Consider the following 24293-nt stretch of genomic DNA (forward strand, 5'->3'; position numbering starts at 1 on the left):
AATATCTCTCTCTCTCTCTCTCTCTCTCTCTCTCTCTCTCTCTCTCTCTCTCATTAAAGACCAGATAAACTCACCAGATTTGCCTGCCTTCAAATAGGATTCTACAGAGAGAGAGAGAGAGAGAGAGAGAGAGAGAGATAGAGAGAGAGAGAGATATTAATGATAACTTCATAAAACTTATTTGTTCCGTAACCGAAATACAAACCACGCTATTTACATAGGGTTTACCTTTTAGCGCAGCTAAAATGACGAGCCAATAGTTTTAACGAGGGTTAATTACCCCCGCGCTAGTTAGCGGGGGGTGGGGTAGGGTAGCTTGCTACCCCTCCCCCCTCCACACACCGGTGACTTGCTTCACTTCACTTTTGGCTCGGCGGTGATCAGACGTGTCTGCTCATCGTCCTCGTGACAGCCTTTAATTTTCTGCTTTTTCTTTTCAGCGTGTGTGTTGGTTGGAAGTTGACCTTCATTATTATTTCTTTACAATGCGTACATGCCCTGGAGTTGCCGGTCGTCCTTGTGGGACTTTCATGTCGGACGTAACTACGGATCCGCACACCCTTTGCCCTCAATGTCGGGGCCGATGGTGTGACCAGGAGAACATGTGCCGTGAGTGCAGGGAGTGGTCTGCCTCCCAGTGGGAGAGGTTTGGCCGTCGGCGTAATAAGTCCAAGAGAGACCGTTCTCCTTCGGGGTTAGCTTTGAAGGAGGAAGGTTCTCGGGACTCTTCTTCCGCCGCCCAAACCTCCTCCGAAGCTCCCCCTCGTCCGCCTCCTAAGGAGAGTCGGCCGAGTGGTAGCGCAGGCCCTAGTTCTGTTTCCCGACCTTGGTTGGGGGGAGAGGGCGTCGCCTCCCATAGCGAGGCGGTTCCCCTTCCTCCTCAGGGGGAGGTTATTGATAATGCCTTAACCAATGATGATCTTTTACAGATTTGGTCGTCCCTGGGGCTTAAGGGCTTGCCCTCCAGGGTCGCTCTTACTGACCTTGTCTAGTTGGGGGCCGCTGTTAAGCAGTCGCCGGCGGTAGCAGAGGTAGACCCTCTGTCTATTGTCGACGTCGTGGTGACAGAGGCCTCCGACGTGGCTGTTGCAATCCGCCGCAGGTGCTGTTGCGGATGATGGTGCTAAAGGCTCTCCTCCCCCTTCCGTACATCCTTCGAAGGGGGAAGTGAGTCCTTTGGTCTCTGCTGCTGCTCAGCTTCCTTCTGAGGGAAGTGCATTGACGGAGACCCCCCTTCGGAGGACCGATGGTCCCGACGATCTCCCCCGAGGCTAACTCCGCCGTAAGGCTCACCGTCCGCTACGCCGCAAGGGCCTCCCTTCCCCTTACAGGTGAGTTAAGAGGCGCCTTTTTGGGTCTTCATCCTCCGAGGGGGACTCTCCTCTTCAGCCTCAACCTACAGCTCCGTCTTCCTTGAACCTCTCTGCAGACCGTTCACCAACTCCTGCCAGATCTTCGCCTTCTGGAGAACTCGTCACCCGACGGGCAATGGTCCCTTCGGGGCTAAGGGATCCTTCCCTTCCACGAGCAGTGCTAGCGCACAGGTGCTCTCCTGCTCGCCAGCGCTCTCCGGATCGTCAGCGCTCTCCTGCTCGTCGGCGATCTCCTGCTCGCCGACGCTCACCTGCTCGTCGGCGCTCTCCTGATGTTCGCCCTCCTCGCCAGCGCTCTCCTCTGAGCGTCAGCGCTCATTTGAGGACCATCGCCCTGCGGTCTCTGACCATCCTACAGTTCCTGCTGAGCTCCCTGCTCACCATCTGCCTTATCCTGTGGCTACGCAACATCGTGCTGCGCATGTGTCAAGAGCACATGTTCGCCAACGTGCCAGCGATCTTCCAGTTCCTGCTCGTGAACGCGCCGCGCCACCTGTCCTTTCACATGACACGCGTCGACCATCTGCTCGCCAGCGATCTCCGGCTCTCCAGCGATCACCTACGCGCCAGCGATCACCTACTCGCCAGTGTTCACCTGCTCGCCAGCGCGCACAGGCGATTTTAGTATCGCCTATTCAACAGCGTTCTACGCATCAGCGATCACCTGTCTCTCGGCGATCTCCGGATCGCCTGCGTGTGTTACACCCGACGCGCCAATGTTCTCCAACGCTTCTGAAGGAACATGGTTCGCCAGCTACTAGCTCGCCATCTCGCGATCGCCCACCTGCGCATGCTGCTCGCCATCGCGCGATTGCCCACCTGCGCATGCTGCTCGCCATCGCGCGATCGCCCACCTGCGCATGCTGCTCGCCATCGCTCTCCATCGCACGATCGCTCACCTGCGCATGCTGCTCTCCATCGCTCGCCATCGCGCGATCGTTCACCTGCGCATGCTGCTCGCCATCGCTCGCCAATGCGTCGACATGCCACAACGCTCCATCGCCAACCTGCGCGTCCGCGCTCACCAACTCATCATCGATCGCCTGTGGATCTACATCGCCAGCGGTCTTCCTCACCCACGCGGCAGCGCGTTTCCTCGCCGTCGTGCCAACGCTTGCTTTCGCCGCCTCGGACACGCGTTCAATCACCTGACCACCCTCGCGCCCACTCGCCTGCGCGCCCGCTTGCCTGCGCGCCCGCTTGCCTGCGCGCCCGCGCGACCGCTTGCCTGCGCGCCCGCGCGATCGTTCGCCTGCGTGCCCGCGCGATCATTCGCCTGCGCGCCCGCGCGACCATCGTTTGCGGCGAATTCCGCAGCCGGTGGTAGCAGCAGGAACGCGTGTTCCTAGACGGCACTCTGGATCACCTCCACCCAAACACAGGTTGGTAGTGCAAGACGAGGAGAGGTTAGTACATCATTCTTCCCCACCTTTTCAGGCAGGTACCGTGGTGTCCACTCCAAAGGATCGCCCGAACCCTTTCCCTTTAGCGAGGATTTCGGACTCTGTGTCCTTGGAGCAACAGACTTGGTTTGGTCCTCTGGCACGGGCGTTAGTGAGGGTTATGAAACCAGCACTCGCCGACCAGGGTAACAAACCAACGGCTGTCTCTCCTACGCTGAAGAGAAAGAGAGGAGTGGACTTCGTGGTGACTTCCCCCAGGGCGAAGTTGGTTCCCAAGAGGTCGGTCGCGAAGGTCCCTTCTCTTGCACGAGTGCTCTCTCCTTCTCCCGTGGACGAGGCCTTCCCGTCCTCAGGTGAGTCCAGTGGGGCGGTAGTCTTCCCCTCGGCACTAGGGGGGGAAACTTCGCTTCAGGCAGGAAAATCGTCTCGTGAGGAAGGGGCCCCTCGAACCTCGTTGTTGGGATCCTGTATCCCTCCCAGGAGCACTGTTAATAACAGACTGAGCAGAGGACAACCACACGATGTGCATACGAACAGAGAACTGTCCGACTCGACGCTCAATGGCGTCCCTTCAATATGCTGCCGTCTACAGGCGTAAACAAGATCTACGTCAGAAGTTGGAGCAAGACTTCGGGTGTCGAGACGAAAATTTGATCGAATTTTACTTCGAATGTTGGAACAATCGTATGTAGAGATTCCACTGTATATATTTGTAAAATATTTTGCTCTCATTTCAGTATACAAATAACAGATTGTAACATATTTTTCCTTTTTAATCCCATGCTTATTTATTTAGAATTAATTTTATATCAATAAGTACATTTTGAAGTTAAAAAACAAAAACACAATTAACATTACTTTATTGTATGTACTATATAAACACACAATGGTATTACGCATATCAAACATTAGTGATGAATTTTTCTCTGAATTCAGTAAATAAATAACAGATTGTAACCTAGTTTTTCCTTTGTTTCGTAACTGGAATACAAACCACGCTATTTATTAAGGGTATTACTTTCGGCGTAGCTGAAATGACGAGCCATTAAAGTTTAGCGAAGGTTAACTACCCACACCTCTAGTTAGCGGGGGGGGGGGGGGTTTAGCTTGGTACTGCTCCCACTCACACACCTGTGATTTAGCTCACTTTACTTTTGGCTCAGATGGTGAACGGACGTTGCCGCTCTTTATCCTTCGCCTTTATTGGACTGCCATTAATCTGTTTTTGCTTTTTCTTTGTTCTATTGTGTATTTGTGTGTTGACTTCTGCAAGCATGTGCACCTGCCCTGGACTCACCGGCCGGCCCTGTGGAACTTTTATGTCGGCGGTGGAGACCGAACCCCACGTCCTTTGTCCCGCCTGCAGAGGTCAATGGTGTGATTGTAATAATAAGTGCAGTGAGTGTAAGGAGTGGTCTGCCTCCCAGTGGGAGAGGTTAGGGTGACGGCGGAAGAAGAAATCTAAGCAGGATATTTCTCCCTCAAAGACTCCTTCGAAGGGGGAAAAACCCAAGGCCTCTTCTTCCGTCTCCCAACCCTCCTCCGAAGCTCCTACTCGTTCGGTCTCTTCCGAGAGACCGTCGAGTAGTAGCGTAGACCAAGTTGATATCGGCCAACCCCGGTCCTCGAGAGATGGTATTGCTTCCCCTAGCGAAGCGGCCCCACCTCTCCCCCTGGGTGAGGCCTTGTTATTAATTTCCCTGTTTCCTTGGGGCTCCCGGGTCCGCCCTCCAAGGACTCATTGCTCCAAATCGTCTGGCGGGGTGCTATTGTGCAGCAGTCATCGTCACTGTTGGAGGTAGATCCTCTGGCCCTTGTCGACGTTGTGGTGTCAGAGGTGTCGCCTGTGATCTCGACCGACTCCCCTGGTCCTCCTGACTCTCCAGCTGTTGCTGCCGACTTAGTTTCCCCCGTTCCTGATCATCCTTTGAGGGGGAAACTAAGTCTTAACGTCTGTCTCTCCCGCGAGTGTTTCTCCCCTCGGGGGAGTTCACTCATAGAGACTCCTCTTCGGAGGACTGCTGCAGCTCATGGTCAGCTTGCTGATCCAACGGCCCCTAGAGGGCGTCCTCGCCGTAAAGCTCGCCCTCCGCTTCGCCTTAAAGGTCTCCCTTCACCATTGGTGAAAAGGCACCTCTTCGGCTCTTCTGCTTCGTCGTCGCAGCCGTCGCCCGCAGAGGAGTCTCCGCTGCAGTCGTCTTTTGGCCCCACAGCACGAAAATAATTTGTTCTGGAACGGCTTTCGTAATGGGATTTTTTCGTTTTGTGAGTCACATTTCACATGTAAATCGCCTAATTCATTCCAAACGCTACAAAACACCACATTAAGTCTTTTAATAAAGCTACAGTATAACCACAATGAAATACTGTAAAGCCAAATACATTTGAACCATTCAATATACCTTAACTAACTGTTAATACCTGTAAATTAAGTAGTTATTAGAACATAATATAATGTAATAATAAATGGAAAATAATACAATACATACAGTACAATACTGTACATATACAAAATATACAGTACCATATGTACTTTACTATTATAGTTACCCCTATTATAGACCAGCTACATTTTCTATTGTGTAAACTCATTTTATTCAACTTCTTTTAATGGGTTACTATTTTATTCTTGGCCTTTACTGGGTGACTATTTTATTCTCGGCCTGGCTGGCAAATCTGTTTTCTTAACATGAAACATTTTTCGTAATGCGAGTCATAAAAATATTCGCTTCTCGTTTTGCAGCTTGAAAATTTTGTATGCAGATTCTTTCGTGAAGAGAAGTATGACTGTAGTGGTATTTTTAAATTTATTTCAGAAGCAGGTCTTCTGAAAGCTATCTAACTGTTATAAGGATGTTTTTGCTTTTATTGTTTAAAGCTGAATTGCCATTTATTTATTTATTTATAACATAATATTTGCGTCAATGACCTTAGATGTCAGGATACCAGATAACTCATAAGCAATCAATCAATCAACCTGAGGTCGCTCAGCCAGCGGCAGGAATAAGAAGTCCGAAGCATCTGCCAGATGTCTTCTATAAGGGTAAACACCTTTCTCGTCCGTGAGTCAGGTTTACTTCGTAGTGGCTGTGATCCCCTCCTACGAGTTTAGAGTACTCATCTCTTATTCAACCATCATGTCTCGTCCAACCAACAGGACTCCTTCAGTCCCTGTAGCGAATCCTTTTGATGGATCGCACAGGACCCCTCGCCAAACTCCCATGGGAGTATTGGGGATTGACTTCCCTGGATATCTAGCTTGTGAACAGGTGATCCAAGTTGAACAAAAGGCTTTCTTCTGCAAGGACTTACGCGAATACGAGTTGTTCGCAAAACTCTCCAAGTAATCTCGGTCAACTACAGGGACAGAAAATCCACAAAGCAGCTACAAAGAGCATGCACATCTTCACATCCCATCCACCTGTTGAGGTGTGATGGCGGGTGTCTCTATAATGTACGTGAATCTGAACATCCGTACTCGGGCGTTACGTCATCATTGCATTACTACGTGTTTCATCAGAGAATCTCCGAGCTTCTACGGTCAATTTTCATGTAGAAGTCTCCAGTATTCGACCTCTCCTCCTGGAACAAGTTCGTTCAACGAACTCTGTTCATCATGGAGACGGCAGGCATGGTCAAACAAGCAGTAAAGCCACTGGACTTCTTGTGCACTCTGGACACCTAGGATGCATACGCCCATATACCAGAATATCCATCATCAAGGAAGTATCTAAGGATCCTAGAGGTAATACCAGTTCAAGGTACCGGGCTTCAGTTTTTCCACAGCACCTCAGGATGACACAAGAGTTTTTTTTTTTTCTCTTTTTTTTTTACCCTAGTGTCACCCAAGACCTACAGGATTGGCATCCGTCCCCCTAGACTCCTGGACGACTGGCTGATCCTTGAAGATTTGATGGCTTCCCTGCTTCAACACCGAGACAAACTCTAGAAATTTGTCGCGAGCCAAGGATTGTGGTAAATCTTGAGAAGTAATCCCTGCTTCATTATCAGAGACAGGTATCCCTAGGCATGATCATTGACACCAGCCTGCAGAAAGTCTTCCCTCAGACGACAGGATCCAGAGACGGAAGAAGGTGGCAAGTCTTTTCCTTTAATGAGATGCGTTCCCAGCCAGCAGTGATTACGTCTCATAGGTCACCGTTTGACTCTAGTTCATCTAGTCCGCAGCGGACTCCTTCGAATCCAATAGCTTCAGTGGCAGCCGAAATCCAGGTGGTTTAGCACGAGGAATTTTCGCATACTCTGCTCCCTATATGACCCAAGCAGAAGACGGACCTGAGATGGCGGGTGTAGGATGAGAATATCTACCAAGGGGTTTAACTCCTTGTCTCTTCCCCGGAATTGATGCTTTTTTCAGATGCATTTAAAAAAACAGGTGGGGGCAGATGCTGCACCACACGGCCTTTGAGCTCTGGTCAGGATCTGAAAGATATTGTCATATAAATCTCCTAGAGCTAAGGGCAGCCTTCCTAGCCCTACAGCAGTTCCTGGCATGTCAATAGATGGTATTGATGAGCAACAACACCATGGTTGTGACTTATGCAGAACCAACAAGGTGGTATCTTTTCACAGCACCCTTGCCATCTAGCAATGCGAATACTAAGATGGGCTGAAGACAACTCGGTATCCTTATCAGCTCGCTTCATTTCTGACAAAAGGAATGTGTAATCCGACATCTGAGCCGAGTGACTCAGATAGTGGCCTCTGAGTGGTCTTTGAAGCATCCAGTAGCCAACAGAGTTCTAACTTAGTGGGGTTCCCAGACAGTGAACCTGTTCGCAACATCCCTGAACACTGGGCTCCAGCTCTATTGCTCACCAATCTCAGATCCCAAGGCCCTATGTCAGGATGCATTCCAGCAACATGGGACAACAAAGACGTTTACGCCTTTCCCCGTTCTGCTTTATTAGAAGGGTGCTCAACAAGGCAAGTCCATTCGCAAAACCAACGATGATCCTCATAGCTCTGTTATGGCATCATGCAGAATGATTCCCGGACCTTCTTCAGCTGCATTCTGAAGTCCTGAGAGAAACCAGAAGCTCTCTTGTGCTTTTGTTGATTTAAAGAAGGCTTATCATAGAATACCAAGAGAAGTGATGTTTTGGTGCTTGAGGAAGAGGAAAGTCCTGGGGAAGCTGGTTAAAATGGTAGAGATGATAAGCAAAAGAACAAGAACAAAAGTAATAACAGCTGTTGGAGAAACAAAAACCTTTGAAGTTAGTGTTGGATTACACCAGGGATCGGCATTAATGACAGGACCTATTCAATAGGTTGACTTGGGACAACTCCAAACTGCATATGATTTTTGCCTCTGACCTTGGTTTTGTGACACCAGTACGATTTATCCCGAAATTAATGGTTTTTTTAGGTTACTATACATCCCTCAGTGAATAATATTAAGATCTGGTATTACTACCATGTGTAGTCCTGATGAAGACCTTCAAAATAACCAGTCTTATTTTCTCCTAAAGTAATTTCTTTTCAAGTTATGAATTTTTCTCCTTTTTGTGAACAAATAAACCATAGAAAATAGGAAAAAAGTAAGAAATAAAAATGAATCAGAAATTGGAGGAAAAAGGATGGTTAATTTGTTCTGTAAACTCTTTCTAATTAATATTCCAAATTTCAATACTATAGCTTTAAGATTAAGGAGGAAGTAGGAATTTGAAGGTCAATAAGTATAGTTTTGAGATACGGGCGTTCAAAGTTTTTCTTTGTATTTTAACAAGTACAAATAATCCAAAACTGTTATTTATTATAATTTAATCATAAATGAAGAACCTTTTGCTCAACATCTTGCTTCTTTAGGCACTGCGTCAGGCGACACGGCTGCTCCTTCCTCAACAACACACTTTCTCCTGCCTTTACTAACTCTGCTAATATCGCCGAGAATAGACGTTTCTGAACTTTTACTAGAGCTAATTCTCCTTTTCATCATGGAAATGAGTTGTCATGCTAGTTTTTTTTCTCCATAGCATGATGAAATTCTTGACGAAACAAAGAAAAACGGCGTCAGATCAAAAACGTATGTCTGCTCTACATAAGCTTTGAGCTCGCACTGAGGGCTCTAAAGCTCATGACATCCTGATTAGTGACTCATGGCATCTCTTAAAGATACCATTGCTCAACATTTGTTTGATTTGAAATGTTATGATTATCAAAATTTACGATAGCAGAGGAAATATTACATTTTCTATACTTGTCACTATTTTTGTCGTATTGGGATACTTTTACTAATTACACTTTTAACTATGAAAGTATATGCAATTTTATCGAAATATTTTGTATATGCATTCTCTATTGCCATACGAAGCTTTATGATTTTGTTCAGGATTTTGTATTGTTTGGCCTATACTTTCCATCTGACCCCCTTATGCATATTTTTATTTGTGTTGGTCTTGGATGTGTTAAGCAAAGAGATCAGAAATGAAGATGATTTGGTGATTACTGCTGAAAATGTTGAAGAATTAGAGAGAAGGATTGTAGAGTGGCAAGAGAGTTTTGAGCGGTGTGGCTTGAGGATAAAAGTGGATAAGATTGAAGCTCTGGTGATTAGTAAGGAAGGTAGGGACAAGATAGCCATACATGAAAGTAGATACTCGGTTATAAAACAGGTAGAACAATTTAGATACTTCGTATCTACTATAAGTCAGGAGGGAGGATGTGAGGCTGAAGTTGAGAATAGGATAAAAGCAGCATGAGGAAAGTGGAGGAAGGTAGCAGGAGTAGTTTGTGATAAGAAAAGGCCAATCAAGTTAAAAGTCAAGATCTATAGAACAGTAATAAGACCAGTGTTAATGTATGGGTCAGAAACTTGGGCTTTAAGATAAGAAAAGGGAGAAAAACTTGAGAAAACAGAAATGAGAATGCTGAGGTGGATTATGGGAATATCACTTCTTGAAAGATTGGAAAATGATGAAATAAGAATGATAGCAGGCATAGTAAAGATTACAAAGATGATAAGAGTGTTACAACTGAGATGGTGTGGGCATGTGTTGCAGATAGATGATGAGGTGGAAGTGAGGAGGGCTTGGGAGGAACACAGGGGGAGAAGATCAAGAGGGAGGCAAAGAATTAGATAGTAAGATAAGATGAAAGGTGATATGGAGGGAAGAGGTTTGGTGAAAGAGGAGGCCTTTGATAGAAGGCTTTGGAGAGGGTGCATCAGGCAACCGACCCCTTAATGTAGCGATAACGGTGGAAAAGAAGAAGATATTTCATATTGTCATCTGATGGTAACTTTAAAGAATTTAAGAATTTAAGATAGAAAGTGAAAATTTTTTGTTAACAAAAAAGTTACTGATTATCATAAATTCTATAGAAATTTCAGTTTCATTATTTTTCTTCTATGAAATTAAATCATCATCATCACCATCTCCTACGCCTATTGACGTAAAGGGTGAAGGGTTACATTTCACCAGTCATCTCTATCTTGAGCTTTTAAATCAATACTTTTCCACTCATCTCTTACTTCACACTTTATAGTCCTCAGCCATGTAGGCCTGGGTCTTCCAACTCTTTTAGTGCCTTGTGGAGCCCAGTTGAAAGTTTGGTGAACTAATCTCTTTTAGGGAGCAACCTGGTTCAGTAACAAGAACTTTGGATGTGGAGGAAATGGCCCCCTAAATCTCAGTCATTGGTAGCAGGGTGACGGATTGGGTGTAAGGCGATAGACAAGCTGTCGCTTAGGCTTCTACTCTCAATGCTTGGCGGATGAGCTTAAAGGAATTAGTGTGGACCTGCAGAGGTCACTTAGTTAGATAGGCACTGTGCGTCACAAGGAACTGGCTTTCCTTTGATGATGAATCTAGTTAATAATTCCTCTATGGTCAGTCAACGGAAAGAGAAAATTGAATGAAGTAATTTACCTAAAAGAAAATTATTCATGCATACGATAATTAAGTAAGAATAATAAAATTTTAAGCGTTTTACCTATTTTCATCAAGAGTGAGCGAGCGATTCTCTTCTTGTGACAGAAGTGTAGATTTATATTTTTCATAATGCATTTTACATTATCAAATACTACTAAAACATACTGTATGTACAAGCCTCTTTTCATAATTTTTATGATTAATATATTCATGGAATGGTTTTATTGCCAAATATTTTACATTTATTAGCAATAGAGTACAGTTATTGTATTTATTTGTTTGTATTTCTTTTTAAGTAGTCCTCCATCATCGTGGATTTTCACATCCTGGTTTGAATATTCCAATGTACGGAGATCTGCATGATATTTTTAATAGTGTCACTTCTTCATAGAACCTTGCGGTTATAATTGGTGGGTATATTCCAATATTTTCAAACTACCTTGATTCTTTTCATGTAACTTTCATGCCATATCCCTCCTGGCATAATGTCACTTCCCTGGCTCACTTGTCTCATTCTCCCAACTTCCTTTATTGTGAAAGCATTACCACAAGTGTTTGTCAAGTAACTGGTGTCAAGTTCCATAAGGATTTGTTATGCACCGTATATGTAGGACTACATATACATGTACGCCTCCTGTTCAATAATGCATCACAAGATTTGGCTGTGTAGAACTAAAAAAATGGTAAGTCATATTGTACGTTAGTAGTAAAGTCTTTTTTTTTACACCCTTTAACGGGTGTTACCACCCAACCACCACAAGGCGGTTGCCTAGTTTTAGAAAAATTCTGCCGAAATAGAGATAATTAGCTATGTATATATAACTGCCAGGTAAGTATTCACAAAACTTTGTTTTATCATAAAAACTCCATTTTTTCTTTCACTGTTATTGTAATCAGTTTAGGAGGAATATTCATAAATTTTAAATATAAAACTTACCCGCTGGTTATATAATGGCTAAAGTCCCCGACGCCCACGGCAGAAAATTCAAAATATCTTGCGCAGCTTAGCGCATATGAGCCAGGTGTACCCCAGTGCCCTCGCGGTACTACAGGTAGAACTATACTCAACCAATTCAGATTTTCTCTGCCGCCATAGCTGGCTGAACTATTGGAAATTCTCTCTTGTTTTCTTACTCTGTTTGGACCTTATTTGGTGATGTATTAACGTTTTTGAGTTTTGGCTTTCGCTTATTTGTTTTATTTGATCTGTGATCACGTATTTATAACTTAAAAGGTAGGGTTGGAAGGTTTTTCAACCTATTTTAATCCTTACGAAAGCATAGGGGCGAAATGTAAACATTTTGACCATTGATGACGTCACAGCCTCTTCCGTAGGCTAAAAGTCTGTCATGCCTTTTACAAAGAATATGTGTTTATGCTTTTAGAATTTTAAGTTATAAATTAAATTAAAGGAATTATTTTGAGAAAATTTTATTCTTTTAATATTTTTCTTTAGATAATCTTCGATATGTTTGCAAAGATTAACTACCGTTCAGTTTATTTTTGTTACGCAGTAATCAGTATCGTTACGATGTTACACATATTGTAGCGATTTCATGAATAGTACTTTCTTCTTACTTCCCAAGTCTTCATTTGTACTTTATAAAAGGAACATTTTATTTTGCTATTAATTGATCCTTTCAGTATTTTTCCTTAGTCAGAGATTAAAGGAAGTTACAGTTCAGTTTATTTTATACAATGCAGTATTCTTTACATTTGTCGTAGCGCACGATTCTATGTATCGTTGTTGCTTTGGTGGTTTTCGGAATACTAAATTGTTCGTATATTATTTGTAGATGTTCCAATGATACGAGTGATGGTTCATCTTTTATTGGAACCCCTTAATTTAAGGGTTTACTGTATTTTAATTTATGATTATTATATCTATTAAGGTAATATTTGATATTTAATATTTTGTTACATTTATATGGGATTCGGTACTTTTGCTTTCCCATTCAATCAATTGTCCAGTGACAGAATGATAAGTCTCTCCCTACGGAGTTCATTTCCTTTGAGAGAGTGTATACTTTGGCTTTCAGGTAATTATGAAACTATCTTTGTGCCAAAGAGTAAAGTGCAAATTTTTTAGTGATAAATTGTGCAGTGAATTTTATTCAGTGGAGAGTGCTTCTATTCGGACCTGTCGTTATCCTAGCCTTAGACCTCTGTCGAGCTCCCGGACCAAGGGGAGAAGTTAAGTCAAACGGCGAAAGGAATCGAGAGGGTAACCAGGCGTTACAGTCTTTTAGACCCGAACTGAAGTCCTCTCGAGCTTTTTCTGTCGATCACCAGAACGCTCACCCTCGCTATAGATAAAGCGAGGTATTAGTGTTTTCAAAGGCGCTAAGCTGAAAACAAAATTAGATTCGTTCTGCGTGTGTTACGTTTCATGCGGCGCAGACGCAGTGCCGCCACCCCACCTGATGGGTGTCGTCTCTCGACAGTGGCTAGCGCTATGGTTCGACGCAGTTAATGCTGAATACGTTTCGCCTAAGGTTGATCCTTGATCTTTGTAGTTAGGCATGAAACAGCATCTATCTTCGTTTATGTAGTCTTTTCAGCCTGCTGTTAACAGTGCGGTTGGGTGTCTCGATTCCGGTCTTTGCCATGGACGCACAGGCGTCGTGTCTTTAACGGTGAGGACTCGTTGTCGCACAGGCGGCCTACCAATCGCAATGTTCGATGGTGGGGGAAAGTGGATGCTTTACTTCGACTGCTCGACGCAAACCGACGGCTCATAGCACCTAGTATCAGTCTATACAGACGCGCCGTCGTTCGCCAGGCAGCAGAGCCGGCGAAGCGTCATCGGAACGGTGCGGCAACGGAAACGGAACGTCGACGGAATGGAGCGAAGCGCCACGTCAGTGTAGACGCTTTCAGTGTCAGTATGGACACTTCAGCGTCAGTATGGACGCTTCAGCTCCAGTGTGGACGCTTCAGCGTCAGTGTGGACGCTTCAGCGCTAGTGTGGGCGCTTCAGCATCAGTATGGACGCTTCAGCGTCGGGGTGGACGCTTCAGTGTCGGGGTGGACGCTTCAGCGTCGGGGTGAACGCTTCGTTACCTATGACTATAGACTTTGATGTCTACCTGACCATGAACGTCTAGTGTTAAGTTATTGTTGCTCGGGCGCTGTATTAAGAAATAATTCTTAACTAGAAAGATATTATATTCTTGGACCAAGGCCTGCTAGGCTAACTCTTGGTTGGGAGAATTAGAATTAAAACCCCTAAGTATTGAGGTCTGAATTCAGAATCATAAGGAGTGGATTCCTAAGAATCAAGACTTCTCTTCCTAGGATAGAGATTGTTAAAGGAAGGGAATAACTTTCAGAAACTCATGAGAATTTTTCTAAAGAGTTTCCCTCATATTTTTCACCTGCTGCTCCTCGTTTCGACTTCAGAGTTTTCGCTAGTTGAGTTGATGGTGTCGCTATTTATTTTATTTTATTTGTATTACAAGCCAGCTACAACCCTAGTTGGGAAAGCGAGATGCTTTAACCCAAAGGGCTCCTTTAGGGAATGAAGGCCTAGTAAATTAATGGTAAAATAAAGTAATGAATTAACATTAAATCATTCTCAGGAAAATAACGAACCTTACTGTAGAGATTGATACAGCGCTTGCAGCTGCTACAACAGAAAGGGCATTAGGGCCTTTATGAGAATAGAACGTGAAAGTATATCTCCCTCCACGGGCAGATCTTTTATGATTTAATGTTTTATGTTTTTAAACCGCTCTTGTTAGTGACTCGTAAACATAGCGCAGTGCTCTGGAGGAGGTGTTTGTTCGTTTTTACCTTGCCCCTAGTCCTATATCTCCAACTTACGTTCCAACCCTTGGGAGAAGGAAGGTCGGTAGGTTGAGGTTCTTCGCGGACCTTGTGCATTAAACGTCTGTTTCTCCGAGCGATATTGTTGATGCAGTCCAAGACGGTCTCTCTCCACTTTGGAATGATGAAGTAATGCTCTTTTCTTCTCCTATGATTGGCGAGCTATGATATCACAACCATGTTAAATAGTATCTTGAAAAGAGCGGAGTTGGAATGTCTTGAAGCGATCAGTTCGTCATCGCTATGGTATCAGGGACCTTGTAACTGTTTTCTGCATATTAGAATGCAGTTCCCTGATGAGAATAACATTCTACGTTTTCCCTGTCTACCAGACTAGGTAGTTACTCGTCATGTATGCACGCGAACAGAACTGACCTTCGCAGCAGGTGTGTTTTTTCTTCCGCGAGAGAAGCGGAAGTCAGACAAGTCACATATAATCCTAGCTCTTCCTCTGGATTCTGACTCACTTTCAGGGAGGAAGGACTTTGTCCTCATCGAAGAACGCATAACCTAGAATTGGTAGTCACCAATCAATTTGTCCAAGACCTTTCAGGAGTCGTATGTTTTCTATTTACTTATCCTGCAGTATCTAACGTTCGCCGGAAGTTTTTTCTTTTCGGAAGAAGGCGACGTGTCAGCACCAGAATCGTGTAAGACACATAGTTCTTCTGGGGAAAAGGTGCTCAGTTTGCTTCTGTTCACACTTCTTCTCCTTCCCCAGTTTGGAGAAAGGTCTATTAATTTCTTCTGAGGTCTAGCGACTACTGTTGACGGTGTCTCACAGCATTGGATACGTTCAGTTCGCGCACAAGGCGCGCTTGAAATGTCATAGGGACTCTCCCAGGTCGCTCACAGGACTGCGGTTGATGTTTTCTCCCGGCCTTCGCCCATGCTTGAGTTGGCGCACTCGCTACCCCGCGAGTGTAGATTTGGTCTGAGCTAAAAGAGGTCTATTTCCTCTGTGTTTAGCGTTTACGATTCTTGGGGGGGAGAAAATTTTCTCCTAAAGAGTCTAAGGACTACCATAGATTAAAGAAATGGTTTTCCGATTTGTGTAAGAAGGCATAGTTCTCCTATGCTTAATAACGCTTCCTCGCAGAGATATGCTCGTGTTATGAGAAGCGTTAGAGCGGGTGCTTGTAGCAGTCTGGTCTCTCTCTTACGGCAGACGTCATGCAGACACAGACGCAAGTTCTGGTCTCTCCCTCACGCAGTCCCAGACGCAGACGCCAGTCTGGTCGTATGTTGGACGCTAACAGTCAAAGTTGATCCTTTCAACAAGTCGACCCATTTTCGAGTTCTGCGGGACGCGTGACTATCACTCATGCGGACGCATCCCCCACGTGGACAACTCTCGGCAATCAGTTCTGTCTTTCCGTCAATGACCGGACGCGATGCTGTCGCCTCGACGCAGCACGCTGTAGATTTACAACAAGCGGGGCACACACAGCTCTGTACCCACACGACAAGGTGAACGCATACAACACACTGACACCTTACGGAAATGCAACCACATGCGACATTATGGTCGCATGCTAGACGCATACAGTCAAGTCTCTTTTCACAGCAGTTTAACCAGACTATTGTCTCTCCTTTGCGTCTCTCTGGCCTCGCAGCTAACGCTCCCTCTTGTCAAGCTTTGGCTTTAAGTTTGTTGAACACTCGCTGATTACACACGAATCAGGTCTTAACCTCGCAGCATGAGGTTCACGTGGTTGACGCTTCTTTTCAACAAGCCTAGCTTTAATATCGGTTTCTTGCGACCGATATGGACGAGTTTTGGGAGGCGGTTCTAGATCCCGATTCTCTCTCATGACATGTTGAGTGTAGGCAACATGCTGGAACCGTTCTGGACTCATGCTGGGACCATGCTGGAAGCATGTCTTTAGTCCTTTTCCCCGTGTCAGGTTCACGAACGTTTTATGTTAAACCATCAAGCTTTAGGTCTAGCTGCCTCCAGTATTTCGGAAAACCCCTAAAATCTAGAGGGTTGTTCGAAGGAGACAGCGGAGGCTTTCGCTTGTACAAAGGACATTTGCCTCAAGGTTTTCCAACCCAATAAGAGTGCCTTATGGAGTGGTGTAGAGCTACAGCCGGCTCTTCATTAGGTAACTCTAACACAATTGGCCTATTTTTTCTTAGACCTTAGAAGAAAACACATTTTCTTCCCTCCTCGACCATCAAAGGGTACAGGAATATGCGGGCATCTTTCTTCAGACGCAGAAGATTGATTCTATCAAATAGAGACTTTATAGATCATCTCAGATCATTTGAGAGGACTTAGAGGCATCAGCAAGATGCTCCAGCCTAAAATTTAGGGTTCGTTTCTGGAGCTTCGTGGTAGTGACAGATCCGACCCTTTACACTTGGTTTCTTTTTAAGGCCTAACTTTGGAGACTTTCTGAGTAAGTCTACCATAGTTGAGAGTCAGTGAAGTTCACTCTTTTAGCAAGAACACGGACTTCACATTGGTTAAGCCATAGGTGCCTTGCAACCTGGATTCTTGGTCATTAATAAACATCTTTCTCGTCCATAGCCTAAATCTTTCGGGATCACTATTCTCTCGAATTTGGTTTGTGATGGGCTGAGAAGAGTTTTTTGCCCGATTAAAACGATGAAGTTTTATTGGGACAAGAACAAAGAAGTTAAGAGTCTATTCATAACTCTTAGGTGCATGGTCAAGAAGCCTGCGCTATCTATGTCTAAACATTCTGTCATCTCATATAGACTTTGATTACAAAGGTTCTTCCACACGGTTGGGTGACAGATCATAAGATGTTGAAAGAGTAAAGATTCACGAAGTTAAGAGCTGTAGAAACTTCTGTAATTTTTAAACTAAACTGTTTTCTGCAAAGCATCGCGTATACAGTCTTGTGAAGGGGTAATCCTGTATTCGCCTTGCATTACTTTTACCGTGTTCAGTCTCTATGAAGACGTCTACGTTTTGGGATCACTTGCAACAACGAGTGCAGTAGTAGGTGAAACATTCTCCACTACATTTCCCTAAATTCCTAGTACCCCTGTTCTTCTCTTGGAACTGTTATATATATTTTTATGATTGTACGTGAAGTCTTCCGCAATCTTTGACCTAGTCAGGTGGTCATTTTGTTCCTAGAGAGCGCCCGGAACAAGGGTATTAGTGGTCCTGTCATGTCATGGGTGGTTGTACCGTTTGACAGCTCCTAGAGATCATCAGCCCCGAGTGGATCACTGGATCTCCTAAGGATAGCAGACAAAATGAGGCAGAGCATTGCTGTCAGCTTCCTTATCAGGTTAGAACCACTTAAGTTGTTTATGTAACTCTTAAGTGAATTTCCAATTATGCAGCTGTCTCTGACCTGCCACCAATGGGTGTCAATCAGCCATTATATAACCAGCGGGTAAGTTTTATATTTAAAAATGATATTTTCATAATAAAATAAATTTTTGAATATACTTACCCGCTGGTTATATAAGTTTTAGACCCACCCTCCTCCCCTCTAGAGACCATGGGGCATGGAAAATCTGAAGTGGTTGAGTATAGTTCTACCTGTGGTACCGCGAGGGCGCTGGGGTACACCTGGCTTATATGCGCTAAGCTGCGCAAGAGATTTTTAATTTTCTGCCGTGGGCATCGGGGACTTTAGCCATTATATAACCAGCGGGTAAGTATATTCAAAAATTTATTTTATTATGGAAATATCATTTTATTGAAAAAACCACCAGTGTATTTACAGTACAATCTGCATACGAAATACTGTACTACTGTATATGTAGATGCACGCTACATATTAGGTGCTGAGCTGGTAAGGTTGTGAGGCATTCTCGCGAAGGCAGTGATCACTTCTGAGTGATGTGTCATCTCACCTTAGCTAATTAAAGTGAACTGTACATATATTACTGGAATATTCGCTACAGTATCAGTGAGTGTTGTTAGATAGGAACAACAATGACTTAACTGTTATGAGTAGTCTTACCTTGTAGCCTTACTGGTGCTCTGTCAGTAATGTAAAAGATAACTTTGTAAAGTAATATAAACTATAATACTGTGATAGAAATCAAGGGAAAACAGTAGTATAGTGCAGTGAGTTATTTACGGTGTAGGTCAACTGCGTGTAAGCAATGGTCATTTGTTTTAGGGGCTATGAGTTGACTTGTCCTAGAGCACCAATATTAAGCAGTTTTTCACTTATCGCGGGTGTTTCTATTACCTAGTCTGATAATGGAGGAGGACTGACTTTACTATTTCATTACTATAATTATTACTGTTATTGTTACTGCTATATTGGATATCATATTACAACTACAATACGTAGTATGCTTAAAGGAAAGAGAGAAAGTGAGGGAAATAGAAACAAAAGTGGAAAATCTTACTGGTAAATATTAATTAAGCCAAGCATCTGGAGAAGAAGCAGTATGAACACCAAGAGATTATATAAATAAGAAATTTTGATATTAAATTCTGTTTTGTAAGTAATATACTGTATTTTATGAAAATCTGATTGTCAAACATTAAAAACTTTAAAAACTTTAAAATTACCTATCTGTTGAGTTTTTAATTTCACAGAAGTGTGTAATGTAAGATTAGTTTCTGAAGAACCATTCTGAGAGAAGTTCACTTCTTTTTTTTACAGGAGTTTCATCAGTATTTAACTTTGCTGCTGAGGGATGTAGAGCCTTACTTAAATGCATGCAATGCTACAAGTGGGGATACACATAGTATTGTGAAGAATATGTATCTTAGCATATGGAATGCAAGCTTAGTTGCTGGAGCTCCGCTACAGGCACTGACTCTTCAACAGTATTCATTGGTTTTCTTACTAGCAACTGGAGCCAGCATAACTAAAGTTTGTGACCAAGCAATGCAAATTTTATCCAATTATGAACATGTAAATAAGTCCTTAGGAAATGCAGAGAAGTTTTGTTTAGTTGTTATCAATTGTGTAACTAAACAATTGAAAAAAGGTTCAAGTTACAGTGGGGATGTTGTGTTATCTTTAATTCATATAGTTCTGCAATATGCAAAGTCTTTGACTATTTCTGGCAAATGTTCCGAGTTCAGTAAAACCACCCGTTTATTGGTTACTCTATTGGAAGAAGGTTGTGACCAGAATACCATATTGGCACTGAAAGTTGGTTTGAAATTAACTGAAGTGGGAATGGCTCTCAAAGTTGGGAAATGCCAGGAAGAAATGATGGAAAAATTCATTCAATCTTGCATTATGGTACCGAATGAGACTTTACCAAGTAAGGTAATGCTACTAAGCCTTCTCTACACTGCATCCCTCTTTGAAGACCAGAACAGAAAGGTGAGAGTTTGTTAATTCTAACTTCTAAAATTAAGTGATTTATTAGTCATCGCTAAACTTTGCATTTTGCGTGAAGCCTTTTCAGATTATGTGTTGATAAAGTTTTAAAGATGTAGGCAAACATTATTCATCGAAAGTTATTAATAAAGTTTCCATTGTCTGATGTTTGTTTACATCATTCTTTTTAAGCATAGTCTTCTGGAAATAGCAAGTGTAGTTGCCTTTGCTAAAGGAATTCATCATTTTATTTTAGTCTAAGGTTTTTATTAATTTTTTAGGTTATTTTTTTTTCTTGTACAATTTGGTTATTTTTATGATTTTTTTTGGGGAAAAAAAGACTTGATATAAAAACAATTAAAAAATAACCAGTTTTACTTGATAAGATTTTTTAGAATCATTACTTTGGTATTTGTTGAGTAAGTGAAATTTTTAGGCAAAACTTCTTAAATGTAAATATTGATTAAAAAACTCATCAGGCACCCTTATGTGAAACATCTTTCTTTGTTATTTTCCAGCTCTCTTTGAGTCCCCGTGTTATGGGCAGTATTGTTGATAACATTTTAGCAAGATACAATTCTTCATTATCTGAAGAAAATGCTCAAAGGGTAGGTACAAGTTATTTCATGTTCAAGGTGTTTTATGATTAGTTATCCATTATGAAAATTATGTTGTGTTGTATTCTTCTAGCTGTAAACCTTTTTATCACTATGTATAATTTAGTAGCTAGAGGTGTATAGGTTTAGACTTGAATTTTACATAATTTCAATCAAAAACTTTTTTCTTATGCTTAGACAAACTTTTCATCCTTTAATTAAGAGAATGTCTTCAGTGGAGGTGGACCCTTTTAACAAGAGAATGCTTTGAGGAAGTCACAAAATATTATTTCCTTGTTGAAGTCTTGTGGCGGGTAAGAGTATTTTCGAACTGTGGAATAAATTTCTCTTCAGTTTGAATAAAATTTCCCTCATCCTGGCATACCTTGCTCTGAGGAAGCGCATCCTGTCACACCCATACTGCGGTGTAAGTTCCTGTCAGTAGCCCCACCCACCATCCCTGCCATGTTTTTCCTTTGCTATCTGTTTGGTTACTCACTATGTAGTAATGGTGTGACAGGGTGCAGTTCATCAGAGCCAGGTGTGCCAGGAATTTCTTGTCCAACCGTACTTTCAAGTACCCGTCCATCAGTCATCTCAGAAGTTCCTTTGGTTCGTTCTCAATGGGAAAGTTTACCACTTTAAGACTGTTTCCTATTTCCAACCCCCTGCATGTGGAAATGCATCTGTTCACCATGAAGTAATCTTGGGCCCAATCACACAGGATATATGTGGTGAAGTATCTGAATGATTAGCTGATACTGACATCCTCAGAGTCACAGTTGTGTTAAGATGAAGAGCATTTGCTTTTGTTTTTGCCATGATCTTGGGATTGTTATATATGTTGGAATGTTGGAGCAGAGGATGTAGAACTTGGGCGTGCTAATAGATATGACAGCAGAGAGTCTTTCTGTCAGATGCTCACATCAGCAAGTTCATGAAAGATGTACTTTCTTAAGCATTCGAGATCAACCTACTAGGCGATGGTAAGTTATTAAATACTTTCATCCTTAGGGAAACTTGTGGCTCACAGGTGTCTTCACTTGTAATCACTTCAGGGGACTTGGAAGCATCACTGGTCAGCTGCCATAGACCCTTCCTCACTCTATGCCACTCTACTAGGAGGTTAGGGAGGATTTTTGTTGGTGTTTGGTTGATAGAAATCTTACCCTGAGAGTTACATTGAACTCTCCTCCCCCGGAAATGCTTTTCTTCTTTGAGGCCTCGACGAATGGTGGGGTGCATATTTGGAGGACTGGCCTCGTGTGGTGTGGACGAAGAAAAAACATCGCCTTTCCATCAACGTTCTCATACTGCAAGCAGTTGCTTGCTTTACAGTCTTTTACCAACCGGTAATGGGTTCCTCAATAGTGGAATTCTCTCGTCAACTAACTCGGTCAAGGTTTAACGGTGGTATATTCACCCTCGTGACAGAAAGGCTGTTCTCCTTGTGAAGCTCTTTGATGATTTGAACAGAAAGCACCTTGTGTTTTTGTAGCATTCAAAGATGTCTTTTAGGAGCCATGGAATAACCTCAATACCTATGACATAACTTTGTCATTACCAATAGATTTGTTTGTGCTTCAGAGGTTGACGTTATCCAACATCCCCTCTAAGCAAGAGCGAAATTGGCGAGTTTTTGCGATTAATGTTGTATGCGGCAGGTATCTCCCATCGTAGTATCTTTTAATAGGTAGCTGATTTTCTTGTCGTATTTTGCCTCAAGCTCCTTTCAGTTTTGGTAGTGAAAGGGTATCACTCTGATCTAAGCAAAGTTTTTTGACTGAATGGTGGAAACTTCGTCGTGGATTGCTCCATGTTTGTTAAAATTTTTAGCAACCTTGCTCACAGCAGGAATTGAGGCCTCACAGAGGAACTTAATTCTTGTTCTTAGGGCCCATTCTAGGGTTCATTTTGAACCTCTATATAAGGTTGCGAAGACATGGATCTGACTCTCAAGATGGTATTTCTGCAAGCAAGCAAGCTAACTTTATATACTTCTGTAACATGTTTCTTGCTATGAACGATGGTGACAGTGTTACCAACTTGGCAAGGGGAGACGATCATCCCCTCGCAAAAGACCTCTGGAGGAGATTAGGCATGAACCTCAGGGTAGCCCCCTGCAGTTCAAGACGCCACAGGCCAGGCCAAAGTGGGAAAGGAAAAGGATTTGTCCTTCGCCCCCCAAGGAGGATAGGGTTACTTACTATGGAGACTCCTTCCGTTCTTTACCGGTCGAGATAGTGTCTAAGGAGGCAGGACCTGCGACCGGACGGGATTCACCCCGTACGGCAATGGACTTACATTCCACCCGTAAGCCGACGGAGTCCTCTAGGCCCATGCGGACAGAAGACCTCCGACCTCGTAGGAGGGAACCGAAGGATTTGTTCACCATCCCCAAATCCTCGGCCAGGCTTCCTTCCTCACTGCCTCCCAGGCAGCCGGAAGCAAGCACCTCCCTGGTAGTGTCCCTATCCCCAATCTATACAGTTGACGACTTCAACCCACGCCTTGCTCCTATGGATGTGAGCTTGGACGTGGAAGGGCAGAGCGATCTCGAGGACGACTCTCTGCCAGCAGCTGCTAGCCCTAAGCTTACAGAGGATGAGAGGAAGGGGTTGGAACACGCCTTCTGGTAGGTCCTAGCCTGCATCCGTTCCATCAGTGGACTTCCAGATTCATCGGCAGCCCCTCTAGATGGAAAAGAAACGGTCCTTGGCCAGTTCTATGGCACTCAGACACCTCATAGGACCAGTGCAGCTTTGCCCTGGTTAAAGGGGTTGAAGAGTGCCAAACAGAAGGCAGTGTCCCAGGCAACTGGGTCCACCTCTTCTCTCCACTCCAACTTGTCCTCCAAGCTCCTACCTCCTCTGCATGTGTTTCAGAGGAGGTACTACGAGATCCTCGGGGAATCTCTTCCAACGCTGCCTCTTGACCACTCTATAGAGGCACTCTCGAAGGCCACCCCCTTTGAGAAACTTATGGGACTTACAGTCTCCTTTTTGGCCTCTGAAATCCTAAACCAGGAAAAGGTGGCGAAGTACGCCATGCAGGCTACAGTGAACCCTCGTTTATTGCGGTAGATAGGTTCCAAACCCGGCCGCTATAGCTGAAAATCCGCGAAGTAGGGACAACATATTTACGTATTTATTTAACATGTACTGTATATTCAGACTTTTAAAACCTTCCCTTTACGTAGTACTGTTAACAAACTACCCTTTAATGTACAGAACACTTAATGCATGTACTACAGTACCCTAAACTAAAACAGGCATAAATATTAAAGGCGATTTTATATCATGCGTTTCCTAAACATGCCAAAAAGCCCGATAAAAAATGACAACCAATGTTTTGTTTACGTTTATCTCTGATCATAATGAAGAAACAGACGCATTTACATATCTGTGTATAGGTTAGTTTTTGCATCGACAGCAATCTTACCAAGTATTGATTATATGTTGATTTTGTTATACTTAATTTTTCTTAGGACTTCCAAGTAAATGAAATGAATGCCATTTATATAATGTTTTTCTTTATGACGCCGCCTGAAACGGAAACCTTCCATTCGTTTACTGTACTCTCCATCTTTGATCTTAATAAACAAACAAACGAAGGCATTAAACACGCATGATGAAAGTGATAAATAATGATATTAAAAGCTTTTAGTAAATATGTTATTACAAATATTATTTACCGTATCTATATAAAATCCTACATACGTAGCAAAGCAGGAAAACAATTTTTTTTCTTTTTTTTTTTGGCGTTTAATCAACAATAACAAACTGCCGCTAATGACCGAATGATAATTTACGATAATTCCAAACTGTTACTAAAGATGATTCTCCATTCCATATCCAAAATACTTTTCCTAACTTCAGTTATAAGTCAACTTGTACCCCCCTCAATTATGAAACCA

The 24293-nt window shown here is 43.3% G+C and overlaps 1 protein-coding gene across 4 annotated transcripts in view; it reads left to right on the forward strand.

Moving 5' to 3' along the window:
• LOC137657816 (uncharacterized) overlaps positions 1 to 24293 on the forward strand; it is a 514523-nt gene that overhangs the window by 98109 nt on the left and 392121 nt on the right. For all 4 annotated transcript variants that reach the window (XM_068392347.1, XM_068392350.1, XM_068392348.1 and 1 more), the window contains exons 4-5: positions 19110 to 19784; positions 20300 to 20389. In XM_068392347.1, coding sequence (XP_068248448.1) covers positions 19110 to 19784; positions 20300 to 20389 — 765 coding nt within the window. The remainder of the gene's footprint in view (positions 1 to 19109; positions 19785 to 20299; positions 20390 to 24293) is intronic.

This window comes from Palaemon carinicauda, chromosome 18 (assembly GCF_036898095.1).
Source record: "Palaemon carinicauda isolate YSFRI2023 chromosome 18, ASM3689809v2, whole genome shotgun sequence".
Taxonomy (NCBI): Eukaryota; Metazoa; Arthropoda; class Malacostraca; order Decapoda; family Palaemonidae; genus Palaemon; species Palaemon carinicauda.